The 19,765-nt window shown below is 43.8% G+C and overlaps 2 protein-coding genes and 1 long non-coding RNA gene across 43 annotated transcripts in view; 2 read left to right on the plus strand and 1 right to left on the minus strand.

Moving 5' to 3' along the window:
• atp11c (ATPase phospholipid transporting 11C) overlaps nt 1-13,603 on the plus strand; it is a 67,735-nt gene extending 54,132 nt beyond the window's left edge. For 4 of the 39 annotated variants that reach the window (XM_054791770.1, XM_054791756.1, XM_054791759.1 and 1 more), the window contains 10 exons: nt 210-355; nt 442-501; nt 1,641-1,768; nt 1,896-1,966; nt 2,891-2,956; nt 3,037-3,140; nt 3,209-3,365; nt 6,721-6,830; nt 9,437-9,468; nt 9,647-13,603. In XM_054791770.1, the coding sequence (XP_054647745.1) occupies nt 210-355; nt 442-501; nt 1,641-1,768; nt 1,896-1,966; nt 2,891-2,956; nt 3,037-3,140; nt 3,209-3,365; nt 6,721-6,830; nt 9,437-9,468; nt 9,647-9,770 (998 nt within the window). In that variant the 3' untranslated portion in view covers nt 9,771-13,603. Of the gene's footprint in view, nt 1-209; nt 356-441; nt 502-1,640; nt 1,769-1,895; nt 2,866-2,890; nt 2,957-3,036; nt 3,141-3,208; nt 3,366-5,003; nt 6,154-6,720; nt 6,831-8,580 lie in introns of those variants that run through there. The other 35 variants (XR_008572854.1, XR_008572855.1, XR_008572857.1 and 32 more) reach the window with 35 other exon arrangements.
• On the minus strand, nt 11,537-18,799 carry LOC129189753 (uncharacterized). Of its 2 annotated transcripts, none has more exons than XR_008572864.1 (3): nt 18,687-18,799; nt 17,834-17,996; nt 11,537-17,751 (listed from the first exon to the last, which is right to left on the minus strand). It is a non-coding gene; the product is annotated as an uncharacterized LOC129189753 (long non-coding RNA). The 2 variants fall into 2 exon arrangements; XR_008572863.1 differs by having other exon boundaries at nt 17,831-17,996.
• Nucleotides 17,380-19,765, plus strand: part of mcf2a (MCF.2 cell line derived transforming sequence a) — a 28,029-nt gene continuing 25,643 nt past the window's right edge. Inside the window, exon 1 of one of the 2 annotated variants that reach the window (XM_054791790.1) lies at nt 17,380-17,770. In XM_054791790.1, coding sequence (XP_054647765.1) covers nt 17,659-17,770 — 112 coding nt within the window. In that variant the 5' untranslated portion in view covers nt 17,380-17,658. The remainder of the gene's footprint in view (nt 17,771-19,765) is intronic. The other variant, XM_054791789.1, reaches the window with a different exon arrangement.

Raw genomic sequence — 19,765 nt, forward strand, 5'->3', positions numbered from 1 at the left:
CCAGCAGGAAGTGTTTTGGTTTGGAATACGTGGAATGTGTCAGGAAAGCTGGCCAATCAAGTCCTGGGTTTCTGCATATGTTCTTGACTGCACCGCCTTTGCTCCCATGACTAAAATATCAGCATGGACGCTAAGCGAAGCACAAGTGTCAACTTGGCCTTTACCTTAGCAGGTAAAGCCCCCTTAATGACGTGCTTTTGGTATTTCAGGCATCAAGGGTAAAGAAGGTCGTCAGGCGGTGAGGAACAGCGACTACGCCATTCCCAAACTCAAACACCTAAAAAAGCTCCTGCTGGCACACGGACATCTGTACTACGTCCGCATTGCTCACCTGGTGCAGTACTTCTTTTACAAGGTAGGACGACGCGAGGCTTCAGCGTCCCCCTCTGTCCCAAAGCAAACATGTTCTCAAGTCTTCTCATCTTCTCTCATGGCCCACAGAACCTTTGCTTCATCTTACCTCAGTTTTTGTACCAGTTCTTCTGTGGATATTCCCAGCAGGTGAGACGCAACCAAGACCTTTACAGGTTGATGCCCACCCCCTCAACTCACCTCTCTTTTTGTCCTTGGGCATGACAACTTTACTTGTATGATGTAGTATCTTCAGTAGTATCTTCAGTAGTATGCAGTATCTTCAGTAGTATGTAGTATCTCCATAGTATGCAGTATCTTCAGTAATAAAGTATCTTCATAGTATGCAGTATCTTTAGTACAGTAGTATGTAGTATCTTCAGTAATAAAGTATCTTCATAGTATGTTGTATCTTCATAGTATGCAGTATCTTCAGTACAGTAGTATGTAGTATCTTGAGTAATAAAGTATCTTCATAGTATGTTGTATCTTCATAGTATGCAGTATCTTCAGTAGTATGTACTGTAGTATGTCGAGTACTCATTGGAGGTGTAACGGTACGTGGATTCACATTTTTCAGTATGGAACGTTGATATTGAGTACCAATTTCCAGGGAGGGTAGAAGTGTTAGTGTTTGGTCATACAGTACAGTCCAGTACAGGCACACATCTCCTCCGTAAAGAAAGACGAGTGGAGCCCAGCGTTTTGGCAAGTAGGGGTCCTGGCTAGTCATAGTGCCAAGGTGAAACCAGAGCTTAAAAAACCTCTTCTGTTGTTAAGAAGACTTGGCGTGAAATCCATAAACCGACATGAAATCCATAAACAAACACAAGTGGATGAGACCAAAGCAGTGTTTCGTAGCGATTGGGACCAGATCAGACTTTGCTTCACACACTTGACTGCACTGTTGCACTTTCAAATTAACAATAAGCCTTTTTTTCAAATAAAATGGAAAATTTCACAAAGATGTAAATAAATAATAGTACTTATTGTTATTATCTTATATTGGATAATATAAGGCTACATTTGATTGGATATTGGCTTTTACCGGCTTGCATGTTTTGACACAAAAGTCCATCAGTTTTCTGTTGCATGCATTTTGCTCCCTTACTGCACCAAAGACGAGCCCAAGCGTGGCTTTAAAGCCAGCGAGGTACGTACCGTTACACCCTTACTGCTAGCGTGTGTCAGCCTCGTCCTTTCCTTGATTAACCCCTGGTTGCCCCGCCCCCTTCCCTGCCTCTTTTCCCTTCACTCCCCTTGCCCCCCATTCCCCCAACCACCCCCAGCCCCTCTTTGATGCAGCCTATCTGACGATGTACAACATCTGCTTCACCTCTATGCCCATCCTGGCTTACAGCCTGTTGGAGCAGCACATCTGCATGGAGGCTCTGCTGAGCAACGCCCCCCTCTACAGGTAAGCACGGGTACCTGCACTATTGGAGGTTTGACTTGCATGTGCGCTGCCACTAAAGATGAAAGCTAGTCTTGACGTATGGATGCTGTTTGGAACAAATACATGGAATGTTTGATGTCTCGTTCAGGGAGATTCGCAAGAACGCCATGTTGCGATGGAGACCCTTCCTCTACTGGACCTTACTTGGAGTATTCCACGGTTTGGTCTTCTTCTTTGGTGTCCACTGCTTGTTTAGAAACTCTGCCCTGCAGGATGACGGCCAGGTTTGCTTTCTATCATTTAGCTCAGGGGGTGTCCAAAGTGACTTTTTATTTGCCCGTGATGAATTTAACTAGAAAACAACAAAAACATGTAATTTTACAACAATAAAGTGGAAATGTCACAAATGTGACAAAAGTTGTCATTTGATGAGAATGACATCATAATATTACGAGGAACAATAATAATCATTTGAGTAGCTAAAAGTTGAATATTAAAAAAGGTGTAATACTGTTTTAAGTCCAAATACTGTGGGAATAAAGTCAGAATTACGAGAAGAAAGTTGAAATAGTTTATTAAATATTTTTTAAAAGAGCAGAAATGGGGCTGAGGGGTGTCATTTCGTCAGAATAAAGCCTAAATATGAAGAGGAAAAGTTGCATTCTAAGGAGAAACAATGCTGCCATTTATGAGAAGAAATGTGTAATATGAGGAAAATGCCATGTTAGCAGCATAGAGTTGAAACAGAAGAAGAAGAAATACCTTCGTTTTTGAAAGTCGTATGATGAGAAACAAACGAGAGTTGTCATTTTTGGAAAATGAAGTTGGGGTAAAAAGTAATAATATTACATGAAGAAAATGTATCAAGATTATTTAAGATGAAAGATGAAATATTTTGGGAAAAAAAGCATGAAAGGTGTGAGAAATGAGTAACGTTAATGATGATGATGATGATGCTATGCATTTCCACTAATATGAAAAAGGTGTTTTCTTCTTGAACTATAAATAAATGACTCTATAAAATATGAAAGATCCTTTGATGTTTCCCGAAGTGGCCGTGGCTGGAGGAACATCTTGGACGCCCCCGGTGTAGGTCATGGCTGAGATGTGTTTATCATGTATGATTATCTTCACACGATGCAGGTTTATGGAAACTGGTCGTACGGCACAATCATCTTCACTGTCCTGGTCTTCACTGTCACGCTGAAGGTGAATGAGCCCCCCCTGCTTTTGCATTACAACACGCACATGATGTCTAATCCTGCATTTTTGTTTGCTGACCCCCCCAGCTTGCTCTGGACACACGCCACTGGACATGGATCAACCACTTTGTAATATGGGGGTCTCTTGCTTTTTACATGCTTTTCAGCTTCTTCTGGGGAGGAATCATATGGTGAGTAACCACTCCCACCCCCGTCTGTTTTGCAGCCAGTGTCTAAAGCGTGTTCTCGTCTCCCGCAGGCCCTTCCTTCGCCAGCAGCGTTTGTATTTTGTGTTTGCCACCATGCTGAGCTCCGTGTCGGCCTGGCTGGTCATCATCCTGCTGGTGGTGCTCAGCCTGCTGCCCGAGATCCTTCTGGCCTTGTTGCGCAAGCCCAGCAAGCCCTTTGCTCAGCAGGTACCTGATGACGCAAGCCGATACCTTTTTGCTTCTTTGTAACCGATAACTTTTTAAAATTATGATTTAAGTTTAGTTTAAGAAGGACTGGAACAAATTAGGATTTGATTGATTAGTCCTAATGAAATATGATGACATCACTACTACCACATCACTACTATCAGGAGAACCAGAGTATAGAGGGGGAGGAGCCACCTGCTGTGGCCCAGCAAGGTGCACTGTATTCGGGCATATGCTCCGAGCGGCCGGTGCGACGCCATGGAGGTCTCTGACAAACCTTTTACACTTTTCAACGCCTCTGTGCTGGTGTTTCAGGGGGCTGATGAGGTTTTTTGTGCGCTTGTTTTTTTTTTTTTTCGCCTCATGGGAGAGCAAATGTCTTCCTGGGAAAATGTGTGTTTACATGTGAGCTCAGGTGAAGTTATGTTCCATCACAATATTATTATTTATTATCATAATATTAGTGGTTTAATTTGTCTCCAAAAATGTTGACAACAGTATTGTTTAGTGTCAATTTCAAAATGCACCTGCATTGTTTTGTGGCGCAGTTAAATACAAGTTTATTTGTCCACTCATATTTTTTCAATTGTACTTTCTTAAAGTTAATTAGGGATGTCCCAATCCGATCTTCAGGATCAGGATCGGCTGCCGATCCTCTGTATATTGAAGATCAGATCAAATCTGCTTCCGCCACGAGATCGGGCCGTTCCGGTTGCCGTACAGCTTTGGTAACTCTGGGCCACACTCCAACACGGCAGGTGCGGTAATGCGCCTCAAAGCCGGTTGCCACTCGACTGCCGCTACCTGCAAGAAAGAAAAGGCAACACCGCATGCAGACATGTCCGTGGTGTACCCTGGTGAACTTAGTTTCACGTTGGATATTTGACCCCGTAGCTACAGCGGTAGTTCCCCCCCACACAGTGCTGCTGTAAGCGCTGTTGGTTGATACTAGGGGCCGTCAATAAATTACATTACATTGAAAAGAGTTTGTTAAAAAAAAAAAGTCATATTCTAAATGACCACTAATTGGCCATGTCAAATGATTAGTCCTACCCAAAAAGTATTTTGCACACCCATTTTTTTCCAATTTGATCTTTTATTGGATAGACTTTTATTGGATTAGGGACCTGACTCACAGAGGTTTGTTAGAAAAGCCTAACAATATTTGTTGGTCATGCTGTGCAGTAAAAAAGTGCATTCAGCAACACTTGGCTTACATTATTTTTAATGCCTTGAAGAGCTGTTTTCATAACCATATTTAATTCCACAAATTCATGTTTGGAACAAAAGGCTTATTAAAAAAAGGGACAAGATCAGCAAGACTATTAAAAAATGGGATCCGAAGCCACAAAATGTGGGTCGGGACATCCCTAAAGTTATGTTAAAACCTCATCTCGTTGCCGTGGACCCAATCTCATGCAAGCCTAGCCGATGCTAATAAGAGTGACACAATGTTGAGTTGGTTGTGTGAAGTTCTTGTGTCGCTTTGCTTCCTAATATGAACCTCTCTCTTCTTCTTCCATTAACTTTTGTTGACGCATTTTCCCTCCTAAAAGCGCTTTTAACACCCTTTTCTGTCCCTCTCTCTTTCACTGTCTCTGCTCTCGCTTCCTCCCTGGACCCCCACCTCCCTAAAAGATGAAGCACCGCCTTCCTTCCTCGGGGACGTCTACTATCTTCATGTTGTCGCAGACCGCCAGCACTCGCAGCTTCTCGTGGAGTGACTGAGGTCTTCCTTCCTTCCTTCCTTCCTTCCTTCCTTCCTTCCTCCCGTGTCTGCACTTCCTGCTCTCTCCCCGCTCTACTCTCTCCTCACCTGATTAGGGCCACATTGGAAAAAACTCATCTGAGATTTCGAGAATAAAGTTGTAAATTTAACAGAAAAAAGTTGTAAATATACAAGAAAAATTTACGGAAAAAAAAGTCCAACTTTTTTGTAAATTTGTAAAGTAATTTTTAATAAAGTTGTAAATTTACGGGGGAAAAAAGTCGTAATATTACCTTTTGCCCAAGGCCGGAGGTCAAATAAGTCCCCCCCTTTCATAGGTGTCTCAGGCAATGCCTGTTACGACAGAGTATTCTAATAATATGAGATAAAGTTGTAAATTTATTATTTATTTATGTCGTAAATTTGCAAGAAAAAAGGCGTAAATTCAGTCGTAAATTTACAAGAATAATGTCGTAAATTTCTGACGCTACAAGAAAATGTACAGGCTGTATTGGTTAGCGTGTTGGCCACACAGATCAGGAAGACCCGCGTTGGAATCTCTGTGGAGTTTGCATGTTAGGTTCGTTCTCTAATCCATAGGTATGAATGTGAGTGGTTGTCTAGATGTGCCCTGCCATTGGCTGACACCAGTCCAGGGTGTACCCCGCCTCTCACCCCAAGTCAGCTGGGATAGGCTCCAGCATGCCCCTGCAACCCTAATGAGGAGAAGCGGCATAGAAAGTGGATGGATGGATGGATGGATGGATGTACAGTCCCTGCTCTTCATAGCTGTCTGAGGCAATGCCTGTTACAACAGAGCATTAAAATCATCTGAGATTTCAAGAATAAAGTCTTAAATCTACGACTTCATAACGAGAATAAAGTCTGAAATTTACAAGAAAAAAGTTGTAAATTTATGGAAAAAAAGTCGTAAATGTACGAGAATAAAGTGGCACGTGTGGCCCTGACATCTCCTTTTCTCATTGAAATATTGCCTTTTTTTTTTTTCCTTGTACATTTATAACTTATTCTCGTAAATGTAGGACTTTATTCTCGAAATCTCAGTCCCCCCCCCGGCCCTAATACTCCATCTTACCCTCTCACACCCCATGGTTATGTACGTGATGCATTAAAAGGGGGAGGAGCTGAGGGTTTATCAGTCGGCGTCTCGTCCAAGCTGCCTGCTGCCTCCGCATGTGCAGTCGGGTCACGTCAGCACGTCCGAGCATCCTCAAATTCTGCATGAGGCTCAAGTCGGCAACCTCAATTCTGGACACGCACACCCCCCCCAAAACCACCTTCCGCCCACTGCATTTTGTTGTGTGTGTGTGTGTGTTGGATGCAGTGTGGGGGCTGATAGACCTCGACCGTGCTGTCACTGTGATTCATGCTCTCATAAGTGACAGGAATCAAATATGTCCAGTCAGTTGCATTACGCACTCCAACGATAGAAACTAAATACCGTGCTCCACAGAAGCAGCTAGAATGACCTTTGACCCCGACGGCTACGGCTACCACCAGATAGACGTGGTATCTGTAAAGCCCACACATCTTTCCTTTACTGCAACTCAAATTGTTGATTTGTCTTGAGCTTGTGTTTGTCGGCTTAGTTACGTCTATGGTTCTCCTCTTGCCTCACCCTTCCAGAAGAAGCGGGTTCAGTCGAACGCGGGGGGCCTCCCGTCTCCCCGGTCGTCAGCCAGGCCGCTGCTCATGAGAACCTTTTCAGACGAGTGCAGTACTGTCGTGTAAACAAGGTACCAGGCCACCTTCAGGCCACTTACGCCAAACCTTACGCCCAGCTAGCTAATAGCTACCCTACAATGCTGGATCCTAACTCCTAGACTAGAAGGCACCCGGGTGACCCCCCCCCCCCCAAGACGTTGTGTGTTGCTTTGTATTTTAGCAAGCGGATATTGGTTGGCTGAAGAGATGCACTTTTCCATACATCAATTTGTCTTGACTTTGCACCAGAATGTGTTGAGGTTGTGCATCTTTGTGTACGTTCCAACGCTCCTTTCAGCCTCCCTTTAGACGCCTGCAGCTGCTACGACCCCCAGCATGTGCTTTCCAAAGGCAAATGGGTCTTTTGCGTTCAATGCTGCCAGCGTTCTTGGCTTTGTGTGCCATGTTACAGCTGAATCTATACTTTTATGCTTGTATATTGTCATGTGGCCGTGTGTGTGTGTGTGTGTGTGTGTGTGTGTGTGTGTGTGCATGTTCTCCCCAGTGACCTTTAACCTCGGATGCAATGCTGCTGTAATGCATTGAATATAAGGGCAATGGAAACATCACATGACTAAAGTTGTGTCCCGTACTCATCTTGTTTCTTTTCTCACTCCAAATTTGGCAATACATACTTTGTATTTAAATTTGAGACTATATTATGTTCATTATGAACCAACGCACCAACCAATCATATCTTGCGTATCTTGAATTTGTAATGAGAGGTTTTGATGATGAAAGTAAAATTGTGTGAGCAAAGGTGCGCTATCAAAAATAATGTTGTGTTTTTCAATGTTTTCTTACAAAAAGAAACAGGATGACGGGTGTTTGTGGTTCCTATGGGACGTGGGTGAGGGTGTTATGTTGAGTAACAATTGGGGGTGTAACGGCAAGCCAATGTCATATTTGGGTACGTATGTCGCTTTTAAGGGTTTGCTTTCAGGACAGTAAGGCGGCGTTTACACTTGCACGCATTTTGTCCCCACAGTGGTTCACAATTCTGCGTGCCAATCAATAGATTGGTGGTAAACAGGAACGCGCTGTTCAAACAATGCGGGCGGAGCGCATCAAAGCAAGTCGCATTCACATGAATGGGTCATTTCTGTAGCCTCTTAAATCTTCCTTATTATTTTCTGTTAATAACTCATCATAAAGCAATATAGTCAGCAATTCCCTCTTTCTTTTTTAGTTTATTGCCTCCTTCCTGCTCTTTGCTCGTTTCTGTATTGCATGATCTTCTTCTCTGGAGTTCATCATCTTGTAGGGCGAATGCAAAGAGAGGAATTAATGAAGTTATGGGGTGTTGAGTGGCGTCACACGGGACACAGCGGAACCAAATAATGCCAGGACTGCTTCACAGATGCAGCAAGTGGTGATGACGACAATGCATACCATGCTGGAATAATGCGCATCACTCGTACTATGGTCATGCGGTCGACGTAAACACTACTTGCCACTACTTGTAAATACGTCGTGTGGGAGCGTAATTTATGTTCAAACAGAACAACTAGGCTTCACACTTTTCAGGCCATGGAAAATTGCGGGCAATGCGGAAGCAACATGCGTGCAAGTGTTAAGGTAACAAAAACAACGTAAAAGTGCTTCGGCATAATAGGTTACAAAATGTCTTTTTAGGGAGGTGTAAGGATGCAGACCTTTTGAGCAGTCTGAAGGATTTGTTTCATTATTTGAATCATTTGATTCACTGATCGCCTCCACTGATCAATTTCGGCACCTTGCGTTTGTCTTATCTACTTGTTTTTGTCCGTTTCTGTATTTCAGTGGGAAGGCCAAACATTTTAACAACAGAAGAGAAAAAAAATGAGAAGAGAGTTTTCAAGCTGTGGCTTCTCCTTGGTACGCCCATGTGGGATGTTTTTACACCTGTGTACCATATCCACTGGTCTGTAACGAACAATCCATGTACCGTTACACCCCCAGTGCCCAAAATGTTCATGTTACAAAACAGTGGATGTGCAGGTCACTAAATATAAATATGATGCATCTCTACGTTGTCTTATGCTTCCCTCAGAACCCACAAAGTTCTCCCAACACTCTGCAATGTGAGCATCCAAAGCAGCAGAGGGAGGACACAATTTGTCTCTTGTAGTCTTTGGGATGTTTTTTGTCTCCAGTCGATCCCCGCATTTGGTGGGGGTTATGTTGCAGGAGGACCGCCAGCCAATGGCCCAAATTTGCGAGTAATTGAAGACTCCAATATAATTGGCTATTTTTTCAATTCTATTTTATCCCTCCTGCTAGCTTGACTTTGACATTTTCTTCAGCTCTTGGATTACCAGTGAAGCATGAAGACGCTAAACATATTGAATATTGTGGGCTTTTTTAACAGTGGTACATACGTACAGTGGTATGCTGTACATTTTACCAGTATTTATTGTAAACTACCAACTTAGGGTGGCCTATTTTGGGGCAAAAAAACTACAAAATATATACATTTTAAAATAAAAAATCCCCCATTTTCAGTGTTTGTGAAAGCTGAATTTGAAAACGTGCGGGGATCCACTGTACCTCATGTAGTTGGATGTAAGTGTGAGCGCCCCCTGTCTCTTTGTGTGTTTTAACAATGACAGAGTTTGTGCATCCGTTGCTTAGAGCTTCATATGTGTTTTCCAACTAGCTGCCAGAGGCTGACCTCCAGTGGGCACCCAGGTAAAGCATGAAAAAGGACATGAAGTGTGTCTGTTTACGTCTAGTGTGTCGCCAATCTGCTCGTTCAGAGGAGCCATTTCCTGACTAGTGAAAGTTGAATGTGATTTTAGTGTCTTGTGTTGAGCACCTTCTTCCTCCCGTCCAGGATTCAGTGGTGATGTCCGTCTCCTACATGCAGCTCCTGGCGCGCCAGTGAAGAGCAGAAAGGACTCACGGCGACGGAGGCGACCGCATTCAGGGTTCCGTGCCAATCAGGTCAGACGTGCCTGATCGTCACGAAGGAGGCGAAGCAGCTGTTGTGACTCTGGGTTTGACATAAAGGCTTTTTTTCCGTCCGAACGACACTCCTTCCTCACACCGCCCACGCATGCCTGCACAGCAGTGCCCTGCATTGCTAGATTTTTTTAAAATGTAAAAAAAAAACCTACTCAGATGACTTTTACCTACAAACAAATGCATACACAGCTGCCTTGTACGAAGCTGACTGCTGTGTTTTAACAAGCAGTTTCAACGTCCACTCCAGCTGCACGGGGGGGGGGAGAAAGTTCACTGAGGTTTTTAAAGGAAAAGTGCACTTTTATTGGGGAATTTTGCCCATCATCCACAATCCTTACGTGGGTGGATGTAATCATGTTAATAACACTAATAATAATAATAATAATAATAATGGCGCTGTAGCTTGGTTATATGCAGGTCATATTAGGGAAATGGAGCATGTTGGCGCTTTTTGGAGGTTTTTTTCAGCAGGTGGAATAGGTGTGTCCCATTAGGTGTAGTATTAGCTCTTTTTAGCTGTTCTCATATCTTTAGAACACAGAGAGGACAGAAAGACGTGTGTGTTCATGTCTCACATAAGGATTGTGGAGCATGGGCAAAATTCCAAAAGAAGAAAAGTGGACTTTCCCTTTAAGACGACATGCTAGTCCGAGGTCTGATGAATGATTATTTTATGTTGTTTTCCATCGTTTGTCTTTTAACGTTGAACACAAGCCTCAATTGTTACAGAACCAAACTCATCGAGGGATGCTCCGATCCAGGTTTTCATGCTGCGATACCGATCACATGGCTTAACTGTAGATTTTTCTTGGCCTGGGCTGCCATTACACAATTCCAAGGGCCCCTGGCAAATTAACTATTGGGCAGATTGTTGGTTTTTTTGCCTTTATTTGTGTGAAAGGATTTGTACTATTTGATGCAAACCTGAATTTAATTTGATGCGTGTTTCGGAGTAATACCAATACATTGTTCAATCATTAATTTTATTAGTTCCAAATTACCATGGAGTATGAGGGCCACGTAAAAAAAAAATAATCTGACATTTTCCAGAATAAAGTCGTAAAAGCACAAGAATAAAGTAGTAAATCTACAAGAAAAAAGTCATAAATTGACGAGAAAATTGTAATATTACAAGAATAAAGTCGTAAAATTTCCAAAGTTGTAGAGAATAAAGTAGCAAATCTACGAGAAACAAGTCGTACATTTATGAGAAAAGTCATATTAAGAGAATAAAGGAATACATAAGAAAAAAAAAGTTGTACATTTACAAGTCGAAGCAAATATTCTTTGAGCCTTTGGTGAGCTGGCAAGCCAGGAGACCCCTGTGATGGCATCACCATCATAAGGAGACCCCTGTGATGGCATCACCACCATAAGGAGACCCCTGTGATGGCATCACCATCATAAGGAGACCACTGTGATGGCATCACCATCATAAGGAGACCCCTGTGATGGCATCACCATCATAAGGAGACCCCTGTGATGGCATCGCAGTCATAAGGAGACCCCTGTGATGGCATCGGCGTCATAAGGAGACCCCTGTGATGGCATCACCATCATAAGGAGACCCCTGTGATGGCATCACCATCATAAGGAGACCCCTGTGATGGCATCGGCGTCATAAGGAGACCCCTGTGATGGCATCACCATCATAAGGAGACCCCTGTGATGGCATCGGCGTCATAAGGAGACCCCTGTGATGGCATCGGCGTCATAAGGAGACCCCTGTGATGGCATCACCATCATAAGGAGACCCCTGTGATGGCATCGGCGTCATAAGGAGACCCCTGTGATGGCATCGGCGTCATAAGGAGACCCCTGTGATGGCATCGCTGTCATAAGGCTTTATGGTCATCGAACAAGCACACAAATAGTGTTTGAAGGACAAGACATTATTAGCATCATGACAACAAAGACAAAATAGTTGAGTGACATTTCAAAAAGTTAGAACGTACCCCATGAATGTGATGTCCACTTTGCCGTTGAACAAAAATGAGCTCCCAACTCACCGTATTGCTATTTTTAGAAACAAAATGTCACTTTAGCAAAATGTCCCATTTGGAGTCGGAAGACCAGAAGCTAGGCGCATAACTAGCTGGCTAGCTAGCTGCCGCCAGTAACAGCTCGGCAAAATGTGTAAAGAAAGATGCAAGAAAAGTGGAACAGCAGTAGGTCTGATAAAGGAGTGATCAAGCATGCTGGCATGGATTGGTGTAGTCTGTCAACATGGCAAACTGAAACCACTGAAGTTTGCAGACTAGTTTGGATTCTCACGGCAGTACGGGACAAAGTGCGTCCCTTGTCGGCTCGATACGGGTGTTGGCAAGCCTACGGGCCGCAGCACACATGCAGGGTTTGTCGCTGCACGCGTGGGTGTTTGTGAACAGCTTTGAAAGGCATTTATCGGCATATGCCCATCACGCGTTTTTGACAGAAATCGTCCGATCAATTGGAGCATCCCTAGTTTCATCTTACTGTTTCTACAGAATGTATGTCGACCTCTGAGTGCAAAACGTGTGTTTGTGTGAGGGTCACGCAATAGATGAGTGATGTTGGGGCACTGTGACTACGCTCATAGCGTCACCTAAACAGCTGAGTGACAATGAGAGTCTAATTAAGATGATATGCTGTGTGTGTGGTGTACTGTATTTAAAAAGCCAAAAAGGTCATGGATGTTATGTTCAAATATGTGTGAACCACACACAAACGTTTGTGTGAATATGCCATTTTCCCTGTGTTCTCAGCAGAATTGAGTTGGCAGCTTTTTTCCCAGTGCCAGTCAAAGGTTTGGAGACATTTCCTCATTCAATAGCACGATAATGTGCCTCTAAACTTCTGGACTTGGTGCCGTGTATTCATTTGAGCTGGAGTACTTCTGGATGTCGAGCCCAACAACAAGAATCTGCAAACATGGCAGACAGGCATGTATTTGACCCGTGTATGGCCCATGATGGCCTTTAATCCGGCCCACCGTGCAAGCAGAAAAACAAAAATAAAACCTCAAGACTTGTTTGAAAAAGGAACACAGTACCAGTCAAACGTTTTGACAAACCTTGTCACTCAATAGCATGAGCACGTGTCCCCAGACGTAGACGGGGACGTCTGACTGGTGTATTTTGATATAAACAGTCTGGCCGTGGAGGTCTTGTTGCTGCGGCTCGTTCTATGAGAGCCAGCTCAGTTCCTATGAGAAGCGTCTAGTGTGATACGCTTGGAGCACTCCTGCACTATTAAGGAATCTAAATAGTGTCAAAAGTCACAATGCGCACAATAACCACACACACACACACACACACACAATGCACTAAAGTGTATCCATGCATCCTATTTATAGCACTTGTGACCTGAAGATGCGTCTAATGTCATATGAGGCCCACTGAGGCGGTTCTTCCTGTGTTCCATAATCATTCCATTGAATCATGAAACAAGTATATTGTTTGACATATTTATCAAGTCATTTTACTCACAAATGTTCTTTGAATTAGCGCGGTAGCCTGTGTTGATGTCACACACATAAAGGAAGGCTTTACTTTGGAAGATGTGACCTCCAGGCTGCACTGAGCTTGCAAAAGAAGACTGCTTTGTTCTCAAACCTTTAAGTGCATCAGTGATGCTTCCTGGAGTCTAACGTCTTTGCTTGTCCAAAAAGAGAAAAAGCCACAAGAGTGGATTGTATTTCTAACCTTTTTTCCAGCTACTTGTTTTTCTAAGAAAAAGAAAATATACCAAAAACCAAGAGGGTTCCTGTACGGGACACTATACCATCTCGAGGCCCTTTTGTTGACTCGCCAGCCTCTCAGCTGAATGTATTGAAATTCTATTTAAATTTTCTGTAATAATAAAAAACATTTTGAGGAAAGTGCCTGTATTGCTGCTTGGTGTGTGTGTGCTTTTTTTACGGGCGCGTTCACACTTGTCATGTTTGCTTCAGTTAAAAAGGAAGTCTGGTGCCGTCGCCCCACTAGACCATCCCAACCCTGGTGTTCCCCAAACAAGCAGATCGAGACCTTGAGCGATGGTCTGCTTCCAAGTGAACCCCGGTGCAGTTTGGTTCACTTGTGCTTCCAGCAAAAAGCCTGTGAATGGCAGATATGATGTAAGAGGAAATGTGCTGGATGCTAGTGATGTGCAGATGGACACTGAAAGATCAGTCTAAGTGTAGTTTGTGCACACCTGGAGGTAAGAAGGACTGAACAAATTAGGATTTGACCAACTGTTCCTGTTGATGCATGCAAGTGGGAGTTTTTCATTTATTTGTGGTGGTTTGGGTGATTGTTTGTCAGAGGCCACACGGTTTCTTACTGACGTTTTGCTCTGCAAGAAACCAGTCTTGGTTGGTGCATAGCTCCAACTTACAGAAGACATGCTTGGACTACAGCAGTCCTAGCCAGCCTTCTGAACATGAACACTTCCTCAGACAAAACGGAACAGTCCAGTTGTGATGCATTCAAAGGCCAGGGGCCTTGTAAAGCTTGCTTACACCGTTTTCCACGCCAAGTATGGTACCTTTTAAAAACACAACTTGACGTGAGAACGCGTGCACCGGTACGCCACCTTTGGAGTTGCTGTACGCACTTTTTGGAGACATGGCAAAAAGGTGACACTTTTGAAGTGGTGATGTGAAATATTTAAGAAATAAACACGCAATGGAAGCCAGTAAAGATGTATCCATCATCGCATGAAAACACACCGTTATTGACCTGACACTGATATCATCTATCATGAACACCATTACGCACCAGTGTATTGTGTCCCGTCTGAAAGACACATGAAAAACACAAAGCAGCGCTTCATTTTATTTTGCAATCATTGTGTTCCATTAATATTAGTTACAAGAAACATCAGGTTGTCAAATAATTGTAGGATTTAAGTTTAGAAGACAGAGCTAATATGTTGTTGCTCTGTTGCTTGCTTTTCTCTGGACAGTTGATCAAAAAATAGGCTAGTTTTCCGTTGCAAATGTCAAGTATGTCATCAATAGCAACATTTACTTACCGTGCAAGGCCTCTTTTAGTGGATCGTGTCAGAGCCGTGTGCGTAAATGTCCTCTCTTATTTTCCACAAATGATGGCCGTTTCTTTTATTGGGCTTTGAAATAACACACATTAGTTCCTCCTAAAATATCTGTAATATCACGAATAGTTTGATGGTGTTAATTAGTTTTTTCAAAATTAATTACAGCAGTTTTCGACACAACTTCATCGCTGTTTTGAGTCTTGGCATCCTTTGAATGAACCAGATATGGCTAGGCTTTATTCATCTCAAATGTATCAACTAGGAAAAATGTAGAAACATGCTCACTAAAAATAGAAATGTGTGCCTTGATACCCGGCCACTTTTTAAGTTGTGCCACGGTGCGCCCCATCCCACTGACGCTGTTGACAGCGGACGCTATATGCCACGCTCATCTTCCTCTTGTGCCAAACGCCACTGCTGTGTCCTCCAAATATGATGTTTGTACGGGCCTCCAGCTCTAAGAGTTCCACCTCTTGTTTAGGTGAAGTTCTGCTTCTTTGTCTTCTCTGCAGCCATGATTCAGAAGAACCAAGCAAAATGCAATCAAGGGTCATTAAATATGGACGCCGCATTCTTGAGCCACTTTGCAGACCATTTATGGTGAATAGAAGGTGTGACGTGGGGGTGGGGTTGCGTACGCACATTTGGACAGCAGGTGAAGCACAAATTGAGTGACCGTGTGCGTACATCACTTTCTTTTTAGGTCTGAGTATTTTTGTCCGTACGCACATGATGGGCTTATGGCGTACGCAGACTTTTAGTCAGATTTCCATGCACGGTTTTACAAGTGAGGCCCCTGGATGATTATAGGTGGCCCCCTGAAAGCAACCAAAGCTGTTATGAGGCCCGCAATGAAAAAGAGTTTTTGGGAAATCTAAGCTGGTAAATAAAGCAGAAGATACGAGGTGTGTCATAAACGTCCAGGACTGATGTCTGATCCATTTCAAATCCAAACTAGGAGTTTTCCCCTTCAAAGTAATCTGAGGTACTTTCTCAGCCTTCATGCACTCCTGGAAGGATTCTTCGCAGCTTGGTTGTCAAGGCCATCTTGATGTCATCCGCGTCTTGAAACGGGTCCCCTTGATGACCATCTTGAGCTTCAGCCAGGTTGGGTGAAGGAACTGCTGGATGGACACTCTGGGCATTGTGGGCAGCTACAAGTTGTCCTGCCACAACTCTCACCTCTTCTGGCGCACGGAAAGACGCAAACGCTACAGGATCTCTTCGTAGACGTACTGGCTCATCGTCTGGTCCTGTGGCAACAACTGCCAGTGGCCGATGCCCCTCACGTGGAAGAATGCGATCAGCATGAACAGTCCTGTCACTTTTCTGACACATCTTGTAGAAACGGTATGATGCACAATTTTAGTCGTTTTGAATCCACATTGGGTTAAAACATTTGCCAAAGGGCCCGTCTATATGCAGGTGGCATCAAGCACGACACACTTGCTCACGGCGTAACAAACGAAAATACATCCACAGCAAGTTCACGCAACACGTAAATCAACAACTAAGCGCTAAACATAACATGTAACTTTAAACGCTCCAAATGCCCGCAAGGCATGCTGGGTATTTGAGTTGCAAGACAATGTGAAGTATGAACAATACAACGTTGGATATCAAGAGAATGTCAACAACTCCTTGTTCAATTCTCTCACAACCTCAACATTTTGCAATCTAGCGAAAATGCTAGAAGAGTACCAAAAGCTACCCAGCATGCCTTGCGGCAGGAATATATGGGTGTTTTTTGGCATGGGTATTGCATATAGACATTTGTATGCCCACATGGTGCAGTAGGTAGGTTACTTGTGTGTTGTGTGTGTGTGGACGTGCTGTGTTTGGATTGCTACAGATTGCATGGGACTATTTAGGCGACTCAAGCGTGCCACAATGGCACTGAAAGTCATGTTGCCAGCTACAGTTTTGATGTTAAATGTTTAAAAAAAAAAGGAATTTGGAAATAGTGGGCTGGATTAAGACGCTCGGCGGGCCTGATGTGGCCCATGGGCCACAGTCTGCCCACCCCGGTTCCAAGTGCTCCGCACCCAGGATCCTTTTTCCGTCCGAAGCACAAGCGTCAACATATCTTGTGTGTGTGTGTACCTTGAGTGCTAAGCAGATGCTGTGCCATAATGAGATGGCAAGGCAGGCTAAGCTGGATCAAGTGTGCGACTGCCCCCCCATCTAGGACTCCTCCAGCGAACAGGAAGTGCAAACACTGCTGATCCATCATCTTTTAGGCCGAGCCGCCTTGAACAGGGGGGAGAGAAAAGGCTCTGTGTCGGTGTGTGCACAATGACACCCTTTCACACTCTCTGAATGTGATTGTTGTGTATCGTAGGCCGCGCTCGATGGCCGAGGGTGTGTTTGACTTTCATGTGCTCTTACAGAAGATCTATTTTCTGCACTTGCCTCGTTTTTGGTGACCATGCGGAAACTTGCAGCCGCTGTAGCTCCCTTGGAAGCTGTCAAACATAGAAGCATGAATTACAGTGAGAAGTAGGGAGGGGAATTGGCTCAGCGTCAGGACTTTTTAGTGCAGAGCTGACGCACTAAAGCCCAAAGAGAGAGAGAGAGAGAGAGAGAGAGAGAGAGAGAGAGAGAGAGAGAGAGAGAGAGAGAGAGAAAAGTCAGGGGACGGGCAAAAACAGCTCGGCAGCCAGCAGCGATCAGACGGATTTTGTTGTGAGTGCTGGGACAGGAAAAGAACCAGCTCATTTCCTGTGTGTTTCTACTGTGTGTGTGTGACACTGCATGCAGCTCAAGGTCAACAAGTTCCAGCATCTAGCAGGGCCAGGGGAGATGCCATCATCCACTGCGCGATGTAGAAGTGTGAGGAGGATGTGAGGCCTCGGATTACTCTGCTGTCTGGTTCTGGTCCGGCTGTAGCAGGGGGGAATGGGCCCGGCCTCGCTGCAGGAGGAGTCCATGTCCAAGAGCAAGGAGGAAGAGATGGAGAGCTACCGCTACCTCCTGCAGGCCGGCTCCCTGCTGGAGAACACACTGCAGCGTGAGTACACAAAACAAGTTCAACAGAGAACAACACAGGCCCCTTCTTAGCCTTATTTACCACCTAAAGATTTCTCTGCTCAGTATCATTCATGTTCCATTGCAGGGATGAGGTTTCCCATTTTGAGCTGTCACAGATGGTTTCATCGTTTTCCTTGCTAATAATCACTCATCCAGATGTGCAGTCCTGGCTTGGATGTCACGTTGATGACTTTCCTCTCGTGCAGCTAAAATCAAGTCACAAAGTACTACAAATGTAAATCTCTTTGTGGTCGACAATTCCATACGCATGTAAATACATGGGCTGAGATAGACAGACCATTCAAAAACGTTGTATTTTAAAAACAGAACAATTTGATACAGTGTGCATACGATACGGTTCAACAGTTACACTTGTTGATATAGACATGAATCTTACATGATCAAATAAAGAAGCCAAGGAAATCGACAGTTCAAGGTGTTCCATAAATGTTTTACTGTCGTGCTGAAACACCAAATAATAAACAATGTGTCAGCATTGGCGTTTGTTATGAGTGACACTGTTGACTGCATCATATGCGCTCTGCTACTACCGTACTTTATAATGTGGAGATATATGTTCATATATCTGTGCATCACTTATTAAAACTGCATCTGCAATACATTTTTTGGCACCTTCGGCAATCAATACAATAACTTTTACAATCGCCAAATACCACTGAACACTTAAGCAATGACACACGTGTGAATGGCACAGTTTCATTAGAACTGGACCTTATCCAACATGGCGTCCCGTTAGCGGCTAACATTAGCCGTGCATGCTAACACCAGCTAACTACAGTATAACAGCAGATATTCGACACATAAATAAATGGAATGCAGCGCCATTACTAATATGCAAATACATATAATAACAAGTGTATTATTCATAAACCCACCTGAAAGATCAAATAATAAAGGGTGTCAGCACTGGCGTCTGTAATGACTGACAACACCGACCATTTTATCATATGCGCGCTGGCACTACCGTAGAGTTAGCGGCGTCTCGAGTGGCCCCTCTTATGGCTGCTGCCCCCCGGTGACGAAGAGAGGTATTGCAACTGTACCTCTGCAGACGGGTCTTCCTTTGTAGTGATGGAAATTTCGGCTCTTTTTAGAGAGGCGATTCTTTCGGCTCCCAAGTATGCTCCTTAGATTGTTTTTTTGTCTTAAATGTATTTATTTCCAAATTATGTGTATTGTGTAAAATTAATTACTAATGTTAAACATTCACGATATCAAATGTTTACTATTTAAATGGATTTATTTAAACCTCAATGAACGGCTACAAAAATATATGATGTTATTTTATAAAATGCAAAAACAAAGACCCATCTCAATAGACAAATTAGTTCAAAATAGGTCAAATCTCCTCTTGCAAATTTCTCAGGAACGAATCTGCTCCAAGAGCACCAGATCGTGTTTAACCCCGCCCCTACCCCTGCCCAGTGTGGACACAGAGACGCCGCCACTCATCTTGACCAATGACATTCGCTTGTAACAGAAAAAAGGCAGGCAAAAAAGGAATCAGCTCAGCCCAGTTGGCTCCCAACGAGGCGAAACGGCTCTTGCCGTTCATTTCAACGAGCCGGCTCCTAGAGCCGATTCGTTCGCAACCGACACATCACTAATTTTAGTGCGGTGCACCTCTCTGGAAAACAGTCCAGGCTGGTCCTGGTGGATGGTGGCTCTGTATTTATTTTGTGCTTTTAATTTGGTGTTGTTCCTGTCTTAGTTTTACACAATACGTCATAAATAAGATCAATGAGATGTACGTTTGTTTTGCTGATGTGTTGAAAATCTTTCCCGGTGACTAGCTAGCGCGCTGCTAATGCTAGCGCTGCTAATGCTAGCGCTGCTAATGCTGCTAGGAGCAACTCTCAATGTGCTATTAACGCTCATGTTTTCAGTTTCTCAGCCCTAACGTGATTATTATTGTTGTGTAAAGGCAACAGGTTTGATACCATTCCTGTATTGA

The sequence above is a fragment of the Dunckerocampus dactyliophorus genome, chromosome 11 (genome assembly GCF_027744805.1).
Source record: "Dunckerocampus dactyliophorus isolate RoL2022-P2 chromosome 11, RoL_Ddac_1.1, whole genome shotgun sequence".
Lineage (NCBI taxonomy): Eukaryota > Metazoa > Chordata > Actinopteri > Syngnathiformes > Syngnathidae > Dunckerocampus > Dunckerocampus dactyliophorus.